Source organism: Xiphophorus maculatus, chromosome 10, assembly GCF_002775205.1.
Source record: "Xiphophorus maculatus strain JP 163 A chromosome 10, X_maculatus-5.0-male, whole genome shotgun sequence".
Classification (NCBI taxonomy): Eukaryota; Metazoa; Chordata; class Actinopteri; order Cyprinodontiformes; family Poeciliidae; genus Xiphophorus; species Xiphophorus maculatus.
The window spans coordinates 5,489,259-5,507,315 of NC_036452.1; the positions used below are offsets into that span (position 1 = coordinate 5,489,259).

Consider the following 18,057-nt stretch of genomic DNA (forward strand, 5'->3'; position numbering starts at 1 on the left):
GAAAGGAGTCAATCAGCTTCTTGGCAGATGAGTCTGTGAAGAAGATTGGTATCAGTAAAGACCATTATTTTTTTGTTGATACTTGCAGATAGAGATTCATAAAACATAGGGAAAATAATATATATGGCAATTAGGATGAGACAGTAAATACAATGGATTAGGGGTTCTAAACATTGTGATAGAGATGTTAACTTACCTCATCAGCAAAATGTGCAGCATGAATCCTTTACAAGAATTAAGCCACTAGTTGATTTTACAGATAAGCAATTTTTGGCACATTGTTTCTTGTTTATTTTTGAGTGCTTCAGTTTTGACAAAATATTAAGGTTTACAGGTGTCAAAAACTTGTTTGAATTCAGTAAATTGAATTGATAAATGGTTTTGTTTGGCAAGATGAAAAAACACAAAATACAGTTTAAGGAGGATAGAGATTTATGTATTCAAAGAAACAGAATGGGGGAATCTGATTAAATGAAGATCAAATATACATTCATCTATCGCTTTCAGTCAAATGAGGCAGGTTTTTCAGACAGGTGTCGTTGCACAAGGAAAAACAAAACGTATCTGAATGACTCAATAAATCCAATTTAGAGCTGCTAGTTTAGCAAAAGCAAGCAAGTCTAAACAACTTCTGAAATAATCTAAGTGGTGTTAGCATTAGCACACTACAATACAAGAGATATAGTACATATTTTAGTGACTTAATAAATAAACTTAGCAGTTGATTGTGTACATTGCTTCTTTTTTCTGCTCTTCAAGAAAAAAAACTAGTTTACAGGCCTAAATCATGAAATATTTTAACTCAAAGAATATGAGTTTAAGCAAAGATTATTTTTCCTAAGTCTATTCTCTAGAAGCAAAACATGAATAGAGCCACTTCTCTCAGTGAAGGCATATATATATATATATATAGTCTGCAAGAACCAAAAAAATGTTTTCAGTTACAGTGGCAACAGCAAAAACAAAATCTTTTTTCGCTGTGGACAAGACATTTCATATTTCACAAGAACTCAAGTGCACGCAAGTCCTGGGAAATCCTCAACTGCATCATTTGTCAGTGTCATAAATTTCTCCCCTTAGAAGTATTGGACCAATCAACACTGCACATAAAAACTTCTTCTTTGTTTATGTGCCAATAACAAGTGGCCATAACTATTGGGAGAACAAGGCTAAGAAACCAGAATCTTGTCATTTTATAAACAAGAACAAATTTCCTTTTTCCTGCAGAGTATGTGTAGCTGGAGTATGCAAATGTATAGGCAGAATGATGCCTGCTTGGTCTTTTTAAAATCTCATCTGGGGAAATAAAATCATTTCTGGTACTCTCTTTTGATGTCAGATGAAACAAAATTGAATTGTTAGTCTAAAACGATGCAGCCTTCATCCACCGTAACAAAACAATCAATCAACCCCAAGAAAACAGCCTATCGGTCAATTATAGGTTTGGGAACCTAATGCTTTATGGTTGGTTTACTGCCAATGGAACAGACACCTTAATCATGGTAAATGGCATCATAAAAAATAACTTAGTATGTCAAGATACTCAACAGCAATATTAGGCAGTCTGCAGAGAAACAAAGTATTTGGCTATGTTGGAAGATTCAATATAACATTGAAACCTAAAGAGTAGAAGTTTTTAGCCAATGAAAAACATAAATGCTTTCTAGCAGTCCAGCCAACTTGAATGTTCCAACTTTAATGTAATAGAAAATCTGCGAAGTGAGCTAGGCTATAACTTTGAAATGCTCTCAGAGAACTGGAGAATATTTCATTAAAAAAATGTTAAAAGTTAACATGCAGACATGCTAAATGTGTATTTATGTATCATTGTAGCATGTATTTGATATACCTATTTAGAAGTATCTATAATTGTTTGGTTGCTTTAATAAGCTTTTTCATTTATTGAGAAGGAGATGTACTGAACAGTAACGTTTTTTGGGAAAAACATTACTTTTGTTCTAATGTAAATAAAAAAACCCAGGAGTTATGTATTCCCAAAACCATATAACTTGTACTTTCGTATTAGCTTTTGTGAGATGCCTGTTCTTTAACCAAAGAGAAAAAAAAATCTAATTCTGCCAGGGCTTTACTGTGTGGTTTACATAAATCAATGACTAAGAGAACACAATACAACTGTCACCACTTTAGTATAAATAGCCATTTTTACTGTAGCCAAGCAACAGGAAATATATTTTTCCTGCTTTTGACTTCAGGCATAAGTTTGTGAAACAGAAGTGGGCCATTCTGGCAACCATCTAGTGTGTGAGAGTCCAAAAAAACACGGTGAATGACCATCCTCTTCATGCGTAAAATGACCCAGGGAGACAAACACATACATCAAATAGCTGCGTAAATAATGGAAGCCCAACGCGGCTTCACCAGATAAACTCCTTCCTCACTTGCCTCGCTGCACCACACACTTGCAGACCTATAATGAGCAGACCTTGACCCTAATATTCAGTTAAACATGCAGAGAGAATTCATGGTCCATGTTTTTGTAAGCTGGTTTCTAAGTAAAACAAAAACTTCTCGAAGGAAACTACACACAATACAATTTCAAGAACATGTTCAGAGCACAAGCCCGCTACATTCCCAACAGCCCAAATTCTGAATATCATAGGTTTTTTTCCTATCAGGAACCTTGTGTTTGTTTTTGCATTGATCTGTTGCTTTTTCTTGTGTTTTTGCCTCCACAGCTGTTGGCATCAGATGGTGTTCAGCAAAGTGCTCCTGTTATTGTGACCATAACAGTGCTGGATGCCAATGACAATACTCCAACTTTTTCCAATGTCTCCTATAGCGTAAACCTGTTCACAGATATGTTGCCTGGAGAAACTGTCATACAGGTATGTGTGAGTTATTAATGCAGCTGTTAAAACGTGAACATTTTGATCCATGGGGACCATATATGAATTTGTGATTCTGTTGTCTTTGTAGATGTCAGCAGTTGATTCTGATGCAGGTGAAAATGGCCAAATCAGTTATCGCATCTTGGCTGGTGGCCAGGGAAAGTTTCTAATAAACAGCAGGTAAACCGATCAGAGATAATTCAATAATGTTGGTATGTTCTATATTTTACTGTTAGATCATATGTTTTAACATTTTATGTGACTTTTACTGACGTTACTTTTACTGTTTATTTGGTCATCAGACATCAGGCTTATATATGAAAACAAAAGAATAAATTATCTGATCTGAATCCAAAATAAAATAGCAATACATGACTTGCATGTCAATATTTGTACTTGCACTAAACCCGAATCAAGTTTTTTTTTTGATGAAGAAAACTTATTTTATTCAATCATACGGTTTAAAACAATTTCAAGAAGTTAAGATATCAAGGAGGTAAAACAATGATTTGTGCTAACCAGCATCTTGTGAAGTGTCCTAAGGACTTTTTTAAACATTTTTTTCCAGCAGGTTTAATCACCAGTGATAATCATTTTAGACAACAGACATTTTGTCATATGCCAGTGGGTTTTCATTGTTGTTAGATCTCGCCATGCTCACACAAAAGGCAAAACCAAACGACAAAATCCTTAATAAGGCAACTGAGAATCTATTGTCTTCAGTTTTCATCCCAAAAAACAATTGATGGGATGCTGGAAAAGGTTATTGGTGAAAAACTCTGGTAACAGCATGATTTAAGATCGCTTTAGTTAGATCTAAGTAAAGAATGAGTCTTAAAAGAAAGATATACCAAAGCTAATAGTGGTTTGATGAGAATAAATTACAATTTTTGCTTCAATAAGGTGATTGTCAACATTTTTACAACAACTGAAGGTAACACAATTATGTGATTGTGCTATAAAATGGGATATGTGCCTGGGAAATGCATAATACTGTCTCTCAAATATTCATGAAGAGCCACAGGCTGAAGGCTTAAGGAACCTACAAAAGTACTGAGTACATATATTGCACCGTATATAGAATAGACATACTTTTTAATAGAGCAAGAAATCTGTAAACAGTGTAGATAAAGACATGAAATAAATCCCTCTTTGTGTAATGAATCTATTGAAAATACATGCTTTGCTTTTTTAAACAAGTCACTGAAATAAATTAACTTTTCAATGACATTCTTATTAATTGAGAAACAAAAGTATATCACTGTGAACTTAATAAAACTCCACTTATGAGAACTGATTTCCACAGGCTAAACGACTGCTAATGGGAAAGCAGGTGGTAAATGGTAAACTATAGGAGAAGTCACTGAATGCATGTATAAAGTAATGTGAAAGCATGCGGCGTGTTAATAATCGCATACATTTAATCATTGTTTTCACAGCACTGGGGTAATTACAGTGGCACCAGGTGCTGAGCTGACTGTTGGCCGAAGCTACGCTCTGACTGTGGAAGCTGCAGACAATGGGCCTGCGCCTCACAGACGGTAGGGGGTTTCTCTCGTTCTGCTTCGTTGCTCTTTTCCTGCCTGTGTGAAACTATGCCATGAAAGGTCAGGTCTTTACAGCTTTCAAATTTATTTTCTGACCCTTTTCAACACCACCTACGGCTCCTTATTATTACTTTATCATCGTCTGTCTTCTCATGTAATCCCAATTATTAGCTGGAAAATTACAGGAGTAATTTATAATATTAGATTTTTTTTAAATTTGAAAATTGAGTAAAAGTGCAATATTTCTTGTCATTCATCTCAGAAAGTGGACCTCATATTACCTAGAATCCTCACAAATATATTCCAAGTGTTTGATTCTAGTAATTTTGATAATTATGACTTGCAGGTAAAGAAAGCCCAAAATTCAGTGTCTCGGAAGATTAGAATTGTCATAAGGTCATTGTTGGAAACTCATAGTGTCACACCCTAACCGGCTAATTAATTCAAAACATAGGTATGCATAGGTTTCCTGAGCCTTTAAATGTTCTCACGCTGATTCAGCAGACTACACAATCATAGGGACTTGACAGGTGTTCAGACGACAGTCATCCACACCCTAAGTCACAGAGTAAGTAACAATATGTCATTGCTGAAGAAGCTGATTGTTCAGAGTTCTGTATCCAAGCATATTAACGGAACATTGAGTGGAAGGAAGAAGCATGGTTGAAAAAGGTTCACCAGCAAAAGCAAGAACTACAGCCTTCAGAGGATTGCTAAGCGAAATCCATTCCAGACACATAGACGAATACTAGAGATGCATACAAATGTTGCATTCCCCATGTAAAGCCAGTTTTGAACCGCAGATAACATCAGTCATTCACTGATGTTGAGCCACTGGGTTTACTGAAGTCCATAGTCAAGCAGCCACCTAAAAGGAATTACTAGAGCACCTCCTGCTTCTCTGCTGACAAGCCGTATGGAGATGCTAAATTTATATTTCTGCAGGACCTGGAACCTGCCCACACTGACTGCCAAACATACCAAAAGTTGGTTCAAGGTATTCCTATTCTTAACCGACCAGCTAACTCTTCCGATCTGAACCCTATAGAAAATCTTCTGCTTGTTGTCAAGAGGAAGATGAGAGACAAGCCAACAAGGTAGATGACCTGAAGGCAGCTATCAAATCAGTCTCTACTCAGCGCCACAGGCTGATCACCTTGATGCCACGGTGCCTCGATGCTTTATTTCATATGAGTGGAGACTCAACCAAGTACTGAGTGAATAGAAATGTACATATTTTTAAGAAGGCTGACATTTATGCTTGAAACATCCGTTTTTCATTTTTCCAATGTGGCATTCTAATTTTTTGAGACGGACTAATGGGGTTTTCATACCTGTAAGCCATAACCATTAAAACTGCAAAAAATAAAAGTTTGAAATATTTTACTCTGTGTCATGGATCTCTATAAACTCACCATTTCATTTTTTGAGATAACTGGCAAGGAATATTGCATTTTTAAACAATATTCATTTCTTTTAGGTCAAGTAGTATTTCTACAGAATAAAATGCTCTGGGAGTGAAATGATATTGTAAGTTTTAGAATTAAAAAAAGAATTAGGGCCTGGGAAGGTGTGACTCAAATACCAGCGTACTCTCTTCTTTTTATTTCCCAAAAGGGAAAATGTCAACTAATGCAGAAAATGCATTCAAAAAAATTTCATTCCTTTCTTCAAGGGCTAAATCAATAAATAATAGTGGCTTTCACAAAGTTCCTAATGGAAGACTTTCCACAAACTTTTTCCAATCGTCCAGGAAAAAGCGTCAACTTCAAATCTTCTGTAAAGTGGAGCTGTATTGATTTGATTGCAAAAAGTCTGGCAGAGAACAGTTCAATTGTGATTTTCTTAGTTTTAGCAATTACTAAGCAATATTTCTGAACTGGAGTAAATCACAACATTGAACAGTTCATCCAATAGAATCCAGTCAAGCTGCACAGAACCACAAAATGATGCAGCTGTTGTTTTGGCAGAGACTTTGATTACCAGAGTGTTTTATGCAGCACAGGAAATATTACAGAACAGAGACTCTCAATGAAGCATATGCTGGGCATTCTCTCTCCCTCTCTCTCTGCCAATTGAAAAAGTAAAACACTTTATAGAGATTAATGGCACAACGACTGATGTTTCCAAGCCTGTATTTCTTTTGATTATGAATTTTGTTTTTCAAAATATGGGCTTAATGGAAAGTATGTTTAATATATGCTTAGTGATGGTTATTTTTAAGAAATACCTTTTAATCTGATAAACTGTCCTCATTTTATATAACCATTTGAAGCATATAAATTACAGCATACATCAGTTAATAAAACTGTCAGCAATGTTGGCTTTTGATGCCTGAAGCATGGATTAAATTATAGTGTTTTTCTTGGGGAATAGCTGAACAAAAGGGTAAATTATTACCACACTGTCCTTGAGATGGGACAAACAAGCGAAGTCCTTCCAGTGGAAAAAAGCACAGAACAAAAGCAGTAATCAGTTAAAACACAGGGGAAAAGTTAATCAAGATTGTATTTCTTTCTTTAGTGAAATTGTTTGAAGAAAACTTTTTATTGAACCTTTGTGTCACACAAACATCATTGAAGAGCCCACAGACTGCTGATTAGAAGTGTCTATTTTGAATTTGACTTCGGTGATTTATCACACATTTAGGGTGCTAAATGATGATTCGCACCGTTTTATTTTTAGCATTCACACCAAGGAGTACGAGCATTTGAATTGCTTTAGGGACATATGGGTGAGGTCAAAATGCTGGGGCTTTATTGGCTTCCTGAATATGTGTCCCATTCCATGTTGGAATATGTTTAACGCTGTCGTTTCTGACTTTGATGCATCACTTTACGTGTAATTCTAAGGCCTTTGTTGTTTTGATAAATTTGCTACTTTTTGGAGTATAGGACATTTTTTGGAATGGCTACAGGTAGGAATAGGGATGTTTCAGATTCTCACAACATATACTAAAAACAGCAATACTTCACTGTATTGATGTATTAACACAGAATTTTAAAGTTTTAAAGTTAAACAAATTGCATTAATTTAATAAATAGCTAATTTATTAATTTGAGAAAACAGCACTTATTTCATTACTTCTCCTGTAATAATATATTTATTATTACAGTTATAATTTTGGTGATAATATGTAGTTATTGATAGTTTGATACATAGTGAAGGTTATCCTGCAATAGTCAGCCCCGCCCACTCCTCACTATGTCCCAGGGCTGCCTACTGACCAGTTCTCTGTCTAACAGGTCCGGAAAATCTCTGAGACCTGGGTATTACCCTAAAAGTACTCTATAAGATATAATCTATTTAAACTGGTGGCGAAAGTGATTCGTCTAGCTCTAACTACCTCCAATCCAGAAGTTATGACCCTTTACAGTTAAGAAACAATCAGCTGAGTAGCCCTCACAGCTGCATAATTCCAATAACCACTTCTGTTAACGGTAGCCCACTTTCTAAATCATAACTTGCACTTGGAACCGGCTAGATTATGTTTAGTGACTTAGATGTAAGTCCCAGGGTCATTATTTATTCTCACCAAAGGAAATTATGAAGCCTCCTATTTACTGGAATCATGTACATTAGTTTTACCTTAATTAAAAGAACTGAACAAAGACTAAATGACTCTATTAATTCCAATGTCCACCAACCTCATTAGAATTTTATGGTATAAATTTATTAAGCAAGCTTAAGCAAGGATATGCGACATACAAATCAATAATCAATCGTATATAATTCGAAAACAGTGTAATAAAATTTACATGTACAATCCCACTACCCTGTCTCCTTTCCCTAACTTTAAGTCGCACGTTCTGTAATGGAATTTCAATGAGCAAATTCAACTCATACCCAGACGATGGTGGATCTTTTGGCAACAGGAATTTCTAGCATCCTTGGTTGAGGTCTTTGCCTTGTGTGGAAAAATCCTCCTTAGAAAGGAAACAAAGCAGAACGGGTCCGAATCCTTTTGCAAAACCCAGTTCCTCATCCCTGAGGGACCTTTGTCCTTCCTCCAAGTCTTGTTGCAGAATTGAAATTGCTGGGTTGAGATGAGACCGACGGTCGAATGAAGAACTAGAGATGGGGCGATGGGACCCAGTCCTTTCTTGGCGGTGTGAAGTCCGAGCTCCCCCGTAGTTCTGAAGTGCGGTCCGTAGCTCAATCTGCTCCTGCAGGTTGTCTCTTCTTCTGCGCCGCCGGACTGGGAACAGTCGGTTCCTCTTTGCAGCCCCTTTTTATACATTTCTCCACCATGTATGTGTATGGGGAGGTTTGGTCTACGTGACTTTCTCCACATCTGCTGTGTCTCATGAAAAAGTCCCCACATTTCCCAACCTGTTTTTGCTGACCGTAGTGGAAAGTTCCGTACTTCCCCTTTCTTCGTTGCCCCAGCTAAACTCACCGCACCACCCATCCTGTGCGTCCTGGCCATCTGTTCAGAACTGCTTGCGACATTTCCTGTTATCAGGGCTGTACTGCATTCCTCTCTTTTCTATAACTCACTATCATTTATTATAACTCATTAAACACATTCAACCTGTTAAACCTGTTTGAATTAATTTCAAATGATTTCAACTTCATATTCATTGACAATAAATCATTAAACATAATCATTACATAGTTAAATCATTACAGATCCTTAATCAGAGATTCTTTGCAGAAAGTTATTGAGTGATTACTTATACTCATATTATTCAGACATATTCAACTTAATTAACTTTTAATCAAACCACAAGATTACTTTATTTCTTCCAAGCCATTATGCACCTTTTTCTGCGTGTGCCTGGAAAGATCTCATACCCTTATGCCAGTTTTCTTGACAATAGACACACATATGAAGACTGAGAGCAGAGTGACTGTGTTTTCAACCATTGTTTTGTATCCCCATAGCAATTATTTCCCAAAATTTGATATTTTTGTGTATTGTAAAATGTCAAAAAATTATGTGATAATCTAACAATATTGATATTTAGATATTTTTTCAAAAAGTATTAAATAAATACATATGTTATACTATTTTCTATGTGCCATTCCTTCTAGCAGCCTTTATCTGGTTGCTAGAAGGAATGCAACCTTCTAGCATTCTAGCAAATTAATAAGGATTAATTCATCCTTACTAATCCTAGAGTTAGGATTTCCTATCCTAACTCTAGGAAATTAAAGTCTTGCTTGATTTACACATTTTATACTGTTATTTAATTTTTTATTTGATATCTAGTGTCTTTTTATCTTTTAAAGACTTGTTTTCTTAAGAACCTACTTTTTAAGAAGTGACTTTGAAGCACTATTGACATGTCATTTATGATAATATTAAGCCTAAAAAACAAACAAATTCGGTACCAGTGGAGCATTTCAGACAGCTAATAAGCAGTGTCTTTTGCAAACAAGAATAAATCAGTTTCCCTTTTGCAATCATCTGTATGGATATAAAGCTATTTAAGCATTTGGGAGAAGGTAAAACCCCCAAAGCTGCGTCCTACTCATTTCCCAGAGGAAATAACAATACACAGATGAAACTGAATGTTAGCATATTCACTGATGGAATCTCAGTTACGGTAAAAAATGCAACATTGTCAAGTCTTTAAACTGTAAAACTTTCAAATTATGGGATAAAATGAGCTCTTCTGCTCTTACACCTGTGTACTAAGTAGTCAGCTGATTATTAGGTTCTTATAACCCTGGTAGTGGTTCTGAATTCAACAACACTGAATCCACCTGATTCACCATATAAAATCCCTTAGTTTAGCTGAACTCATGTCTGGAGTGTTAAGGGATTAAATTAATTAACATCTGTTAATTATCTTTTAACATCTCTGCATTTTTCATCTGAATGTGCAAGACAACATAAAAATTAATATCCTGTGGTATTTGCAGAAGATAAACAGATGCCTCTCTTCTTTGGGACTTGGTATGACAAATATAGCTATCAAATCAATAAAATGTGAAGCACTGCAGATTGAGGTGGTTCCAGTGATTGGCTCAGAGATTGTCACCAGATTTCCCCAGACCCACTGTTTATCTCAGCAGAAAACATAACCAGAAATCAATCTCTCTCTCTCCCTTGGCAATGTTATTGAAACTATGGGTCAAGATCCAAATGAGCTATGTCCTCTTCTTGTTAGGCATCGTCAAGACAAGAGTCACTGCATTTCTTTAGGTCTGAAACTCACTTTCCCAGAAGTATAAGAGATTTTGTGTCTGGTCTCACACATTGCTAACAGTAAATTATTCGGAAGGGCTTTCATACTTTCATCATAAAAGTAAAAAACAGCAGCAACATGCAGAATAGATAAAGTTGTTAGATTAAAAAGGCAGACTGGCAAAAAGAGGTCATGCTGCAACATTGTCCTACATTGCTGGAAATGGCTGTAAAATTGCAACAGTAATAACAAAGCAGTAACAAGATATGTTTTAAAAAGTAAAACTAAAGAAGTTCTAAAAACAGTCATTGGGTCTGTGACATAATGGTACCTTGATATTCATTTAATTATTAAACACCAGCAAACAGAAATGAAAAGTTGACCAAGCACAAGTGGTGACATTGCACATCCCTAATTGTGTTTTGTTATGTTAGCTTTCCTGAATATAGGAGTATTTCTCTTTTAGAGTGATACATGTATTGGCATGTTTTAATTCTACAATTAAGAATTGAGTTAAAATTGATTTGTTCACCTCATTCACATATACACTTTTAAATGTCGGATAGAATTTAATGCAAAGGTGTTGCTAGCTTGTTCCAGCAGTGGCCATGACTTGCATGGTGTGCTGCATTTCATACATTAATCCATCTTTACAAAAGTTTTGGAAGCCACGAAGTTCTAAATTGTACATTCATTCACCCCTCCCTTAAGAGCAAAGTCATGATATAGTTTGGGAGTATGATCAGCATGCATTAAAAATTCATCAAGGTCACTCTCCCCTACAAGTTCAAAATAATCCTGGACAAAGTTTACAGCCCTCAAAGTAAGTACGGACAACTTGTCATGTCAACATCTTTCTCAGTTTAATCATTTCTAATGATTAAACTGAGACCCCCATTGACCTAATGACCCCCATGACCTAATGGGGGTCATTGAAAGAAAATTCACACCTGAAGTCGACAACAGCTTAAGTAATGCACGCATACAAACTAAATTACTCCACAAATAAAGTTCCATGTAACAAAGTGAACTAGTACTGTCATGGGTTTTGGTATATTTCTGACTCACATGCACAAACACTCTCAGGAGACTGAATAGAAATTTTAAAAGGTTATGATAACAATGAGTAATGACCTGGGCAATGGGATCACTCTGAGGAGATGGAGAAGTAAGTAACAGAATGTAAAAGTTGAAATGCAATGATGGTGAGCAACTGAGGATTTATTGATGAAGAGGATGATGTACCCCAGGGAGAAATGAGTAGAATTGCGGTTGTTGGCTGAGTGGTGAATGTCAGACAGGAAGGAGAGTTTTGGAGCTGTGAGTCTTGAAACTGTGAGAACCAAGAGGGCCAAGGACGCTGGAGACTTGGAATGAGGAATGGAGAGGAAAGCTAGAGACGTGAGCAGGAGCAGAAATACAAAATGTAACACTGGAGGGTGGACAGGTGATTTGCAGGATGATGAAGATGATGAGGAGAAGGGTAGAGAATGCTAGAGGTGAGATGAGTCCAATTGATATTACAGGTGTGAATCTTTGACCGAGAAAGTCCAGATGATCTTGCATAGAGGATACAGATTCACAGGAGGAATTAAGGGGAAGCAAACAAAGAAGAAGTCGGAACTAGTAATCAGGCACAGGGACAAAATAAACATGGAGGGCTAGGGTTACCTTGTAGGTAACGAACGGTGTCTTCATCTAGCTCTTTCTATCCTTTTGAACGGTCTTAACGAGAAAGGACCGTTCTTATGTGTGGTACCAGCAGATCTAGGTCTCCTGAGCCCTCTGGGAAAACTACAACTCCAGAAGGAGAAAACAAAACACCACATTAGGTAAACTATGTTCTAAAAGACATGAAAACGCAAGAAACCAGCTGGAATCTGTCAGTATTTAAAAGGAATCCTGCTGCTATGTACTAAACAAACTCAGCAGGGTTGCTGTTAACTTATTATCAGTGAAAGGTGTCTGACTAAAGTATGACATGTTTTTTAAACAACAAATAATGCACTAGATGCAATGGCCTCTATACATGCTCATTCTGCAAATCAACAGCTGTAGCATTTGCTGCAGAAGATTTGGACAACCAGTTGGGCAATATAGTCTGGCCAGACGAGGCCAAAGCTGAAATCACTGGATATTGATGCACACACCATGTTTGGAGGAAAAGTGGCTCTGCACATCATCCCAGAAATACCATGCCAAAAAATGAGAAATGCAGGTGTGCACATTATGATGGAGTCTATCCTACAGAATACAATATACATGCAGACCCCATGTGCTTGTAGAAAGGATCAAAGGAGAAATGTAACATATTTTTGATTTGAGTCTGAAGATGAAAGGAATGTTTATTTCCAAACAACCCCCAAACACACAGTCAAGGAAACGCTAGACTGACACAGTCAAAGACCTGACTTGTATCTAACTGCATATCTACAGAATTGATGATCAGTGTGCATAGAGCGTCCCCCCTTACCCTGCCAGAACCATTGAGATCTATTGCCAGCTTGTGTGAAGGAATTGGTCAAACTTGCACCTTAGTAACATATGAAACTAGTCTCCCAATACACAAAGTAGCTTGAAAATGTTATTACTAAGATATGTTATATATTTCTCTGTATGTATTCAGTGCTTATTACCCGTGTCACTGCAGTTTTCTCTCTAAGTTTCATTTGTGAAGAATCTGATTTTATTTCTTTGTGGACCAATTAGAATGTATCAGTTCTTTACAAAAGAAAACCATTAGGCACAAAATAAGACATTATGTTTTGGGGAAAAAGTAGTGAAGGAAAATGTTTGTGAATGGAGCATATTGAACTGTTCGAGTTGTTTCTCAGAGGGGAAAGTAAATATTATGCAATTAAGTCTTTATTTACCAAAGTGAAATGATCATCTGTCAAGTTCTCAACCAATTGCTTTTTCTCCCGATGCTTTTTGAAATAGAAAATCAATATGATTTCCTTTTTCCCTTCCACTAATTTTCTTTTGCAAATCCAATAACACTAAAACACATTATTAACACCTTATTAAGACACTGTCTGTATACTACTTTATCAAATTGAACAGCATGAAGTGTTAATGAATACTCCTATTTCTTCCAATCCTGTTGAGGCTAGCAATAAGTTGAAACATAAACTTTTAACATTACATAAGGAAAATAAGTATTCAACACATCAATGTCTTTCTCAGTGAATAAATTTTTAATGAAGCTGTTGAGCTCTCTTTGCGTAATCATGGTTCTTAGGCAACCTTGCTGATTATAGGTTTTACTCCTCTGTTAGAAATCACCAGGTCATGGCTGGTTCATTTTCTTTCTACTCTAGCGGAGGAAAAATGCGATTCTATTTCAATATGGCTAAAGCTAAAAGTGCAACACCTTAATTTTTAATGAATTGTTCAAATAAATGTGTGAAGGTAAAAAAGTGAAAGGGACCAATTAGTTACAGTTTTTGTAGCACCGGGACCAGTTCAACAGGGGCACTGGTCAGTCACATAGTCATTGAGTCACAACACACAAATCTTCACCTTCTGTAACATTCTTCGTATGTGATACGTTGGCCATGAGACACTGTCTATAGTCCATATAATAGTAATAAATCCTTTTATAATAACTTGGACTGACATGGAAGGATTTCCTTTTAAATACTAAAACTTTTAAACTAGGTTTTTGACCTAAAATTACTTTTTGGGGCTTCGTTTCTGTGTGATACCCATTCTACCTGTCATTCCACTTTGATAGCCATAAGTTGATTTCAGGACTAATTTGTTCTATTTCTTCGTGCGGAGTATTTGGATTGTAACTGACATGTGGTGTGAATTTCCTGTTAATATTTATTTTAAAAATAAACGTGGCACACAATTATTGATTGTACTTCTATTCATTTCATTTATATAGTGCCACTTGACAACAAATGTCATCTCAAAGCACTTTACAAAATGTTTTTTTTAATTCAATCACACATGCATTCCAATTAAAGTTATCAAACAGTACAGTATGCTGAGTTCATTATTCAAAGTAGATTCAACAGTTTCTATCTAAGTAATCCAAGCTGATCTCATTGAGTTTATGACTTGCAGCATTCACTTCTCCTGGACAGCAGAAAATTGCTGACATTGTTGCTGACTTTTCAGCAATCCCTCTGTTACTAAGGTTACTACGAATGAATCGCAATATTTTGACAAAAAAAAAGAGGTTCACATATGTGTCTCTGATTCCATATCTACAAAACTTTGTTGTGATGTAAGTGTAAAGTTTTTGTGTGCATCTGCAAAATTTTAAGAAGCTAAAACAAAAGTGTTAGCTGAATTAACGAAGCGGCCCCAAAGGGCAAACAATTTCCACCTACATTCACTCAGCAGGATTACATCAAAATGTTCTTTCACTAAAAGGTCACCACCCTTTGGGAAACTGAGTTACTGTAACACCAGAGGAAGTTTGCAAGACTGCTCAATAGATGGCTCAAGATCCACAGAAAAAATACTTTTGTAAAGCCCAGCAGCAATACTTCTTTTTAAACTCTTTGTCACTTACACTGTTGTTGACATAAGGTTTTTATTGATTAGACACAGTAACAGCCAGAAAACAAATTGTGCAACCATTTTTATCTTAAATCATGGGTCGTTCAGTCTCCCCTTGCCTGTTTCACTGTCCCTTATATGCTTTGTTACATTTCTATTTTGCTTTTTCTTTTCCACCTTTTCCCCTCTAGTATTCCTCTAGGGCTGTTGTTAATTTAGCAGACACTCTGTAGCTGGCACTCTGTCTATGTGTGTAAGTGTTCTCCTTATCTGTTCCATTTGCTATACCTCATAGTCTTTTGTCTTTCACCTTTTCTCACTCTGTTCAGGTCTTCCATTACAACAGTATATATTGAAGTTTTGCCCCCAAACAACCAGAGCCCTCCTCGCTTTCCTCGCCAACAATACAACCTTGAGATCAGTGAAGCTATGAGGACTGGTGCTACACTTCTTAATCTGCAGGTTGACACACACACACACACACACACACGCACACACACACACACACACACCCACACACACACACACACGCACACACACACACATACCCCCCCCACACACACCCCACACACAATGTGAAGAGCATCAAAAAGAGTTTGATCAAATCTTTGCTGCATTGGCTGAAACATTGCAGTACCTGCTTGTTTAGATTAATATACAGTACAGACCAAAAGTTTGGACACACCTTTCTAATTCAATGGGTTTTCTTTATTTTCATGACTATTTATAAGGCAAGAAATCCCACTTATTAACCTGACAGGGCACACCTATGAAGTGAAAACCATTTCAGGTGACGACCTCTTGAAGCTCATCAAGAAAATGCAGAGTGTGTGCAAAGCAGTAATCACAGCAAAAGGTTGCTACTTTGAAGAAACTAGAATATAAGGGGTATTTTCAGTTGTTTTGCACTTTTTTGTTTAGTGTATATTTCCACATGTGTTATTCATAGTTTTGATGCCTTCAGTGTGAGTCTACAATGTCAATAGTCATGAAAATAAATGAAACTCATTGAATTAAAAGGTGTGTCCAAACTTTTGGTCTGTACTGTATATATATATATATATATATATATATATATATATATATATATATATATAACTTTTTTTCATTTTTTTAGCCTTTTCAATCATTAATGCATTGCCTTAGGGATAACCACATGAAAGTTTTATTCATTAAGTATGTTAATCTTCTAAACTCTTACAATAATTAAATGTCATTTTTGTTTTCCCTTTTTAATTAACTTAGCTGCTCATTGCTTTTACCCCTTGGTAACCACATACGTGCTTGCCAAGGTAGGAGTAACACTGTCAGCAAACCAACACCAGCTGATGGAACGGTAGTAATTGCTGATTGTGTCCTCCAGCATCTTGGCTCAAATGAATAATAATCCCCAACTGTTCAAAGAACAAATTTTCAACATTATGTTACTGCTTAATTCAGGTGTCATGGCCATTGTTCATGGAAGTACAATGGCCATAACATAAAACCACATTTTACTTATGATAAAATCTAAATTAGCTGTAAAAATCTGATTAAAATGATTAAAACCACAATATGTCTTACGCTTAATTTAAAAATACAATTTACCTCAATCAAAAATCATAGTAAATTACAGAGAAATTGGATATAGTACGATATAGTATATATCCACTTATTGAACATTATTCATGATGCCAAGCTGACATTTTTCTTCGTATCTCTGTACTTCAAGGTTAAATAGACAATAAGAAACAATACAAGTTCAAATTATTATATTTATTAAAATTATTATTATAATATAAATTATTATAGTATTTTAAATACTATAGATATTACTTTGATATTAAGCATTCTCCAGATGAATTTACTCTTTAACTTTTTATCTAAAAATAACATGTTACATAGATAGATATAAACATTTAAGCAAATGATGCCTGTATTCTGTCTTTCACTGTCTGAATGTTTACAGAGTGGCAGCCAAGCCTTAATTACCTCAAGAAATGAATCTAAGACATACATTTTTGGGCAATAAATGATGCTGCAATCAGCACCAACTTGCACTGCACGCAGTTTACTATAAGTCTGCATGATTTATTTTATCATTTTGTTCTCCCCTACATTTTCTGCAACTTAAGGGGGAAAGTACCATAAAATGCACAGATTCTGCCCCAAAGACCTTCCTCTTGCACCACTCAGGTGTTACTATTCAAAATTACAAGTGCAAAAACATTGTAAGTCTGCCTTTATACGTGTTTAACTGTCTGCTTCTTTTGAAGGCGGTGGATCGAGAGAAGGATCCAATAACCTACAAAATCCACAGTGGAGATATTAATGGAAATTTTGCACTGCAGCAGAAGTAAGTCACGAAATGTGATCAAGATGTAGTTTTATTTAGGTGCTTATATCTGAAACATGGCTGTGTGCTTTCAGAAAAATATGGATATAGTGTATAAATGCTAAAAGAAAGGAGAGCAAATAGTAACAGGCTGTCAATTTTGTAGAAGGGAGGAGCGAGAAAATTATCCGTATCTAAGTAATGGAAAGAGAGAGGGTGGGACAGGTAAACAGCTGGGTACAAAATTACATTTTGAGAGTAAATGTAGGAAAGAGGCATGAATGAACATTTAATAAACATAAGAAGGGCAGAATCCCATAATCGTGGAGGGTAAATTTTACTCATCATCCTTCATTTTGTTTTTAGATTTTTAGAACATTTAGCTAGATGTCTGTGAAACTAGACAATATTCCAATACAAGCCCAAATGTTGCAGTATCTCAGCTGTGTTTTCTACACAGTGGCACAATGAGTACAAACTTGTATTATAAGATACAGTACATCCCTGTCTATTATAGAGACAGCACCCAGGAGGGTGTTTTTGTTGGAGAAAGGAAAGGCATGAGCTGCCATCTGGATTACTAAATTACCCATAATTAGAGTAAAAACACACCTCCTGCTGGAGAGGCTTTTGTCCAGTGCAGCCTCCCAATGCAGTTTCCATTTACATACAGTGCCTTCCAAAATAAAAGACTC

At 36.0% G+C, this 18,057-nt stretch overlaps 1 protein-coding gene across 3 annotated transcripts in view; it reads left to right on the forward strand.

The window, feature by feature from the left end:
* The window catches only part of LOC102228210 (protocadherin-15-like), a 295,528-nt gene that overhangs the window by 180,621 nt on the left and 96,850 nt on the right, over window positions 1-18,057 (forward strand). For all 3 annotated transcript variants that reach the window (XM_023340889.1, XM_023340890.1, XM_023340891.1), the window contains exons 19-23: window positions 2,697-2,846; window positions 2,938-3,029; window positions 4,289-4,390; window positions 15,378-15,510; window positions 17,304-17,383. In XM_023340889.1, the coding sequence (XP_023196657.1) occupies window positions 2,697-2,846; window positions 2,938-3,029; window positions 4,289-4,390; window positions 15,378-15,510; window positions 17,304-17,383 (557 nt within the window). The remainder of the gene's footprint in view (window positions 1-2,696; window positions 2,847-2,937; window positions 3,030-4,288; window positions 4,391-15,377; window positions 15,511-17,303; window positions 17,384-18,057) is intronic.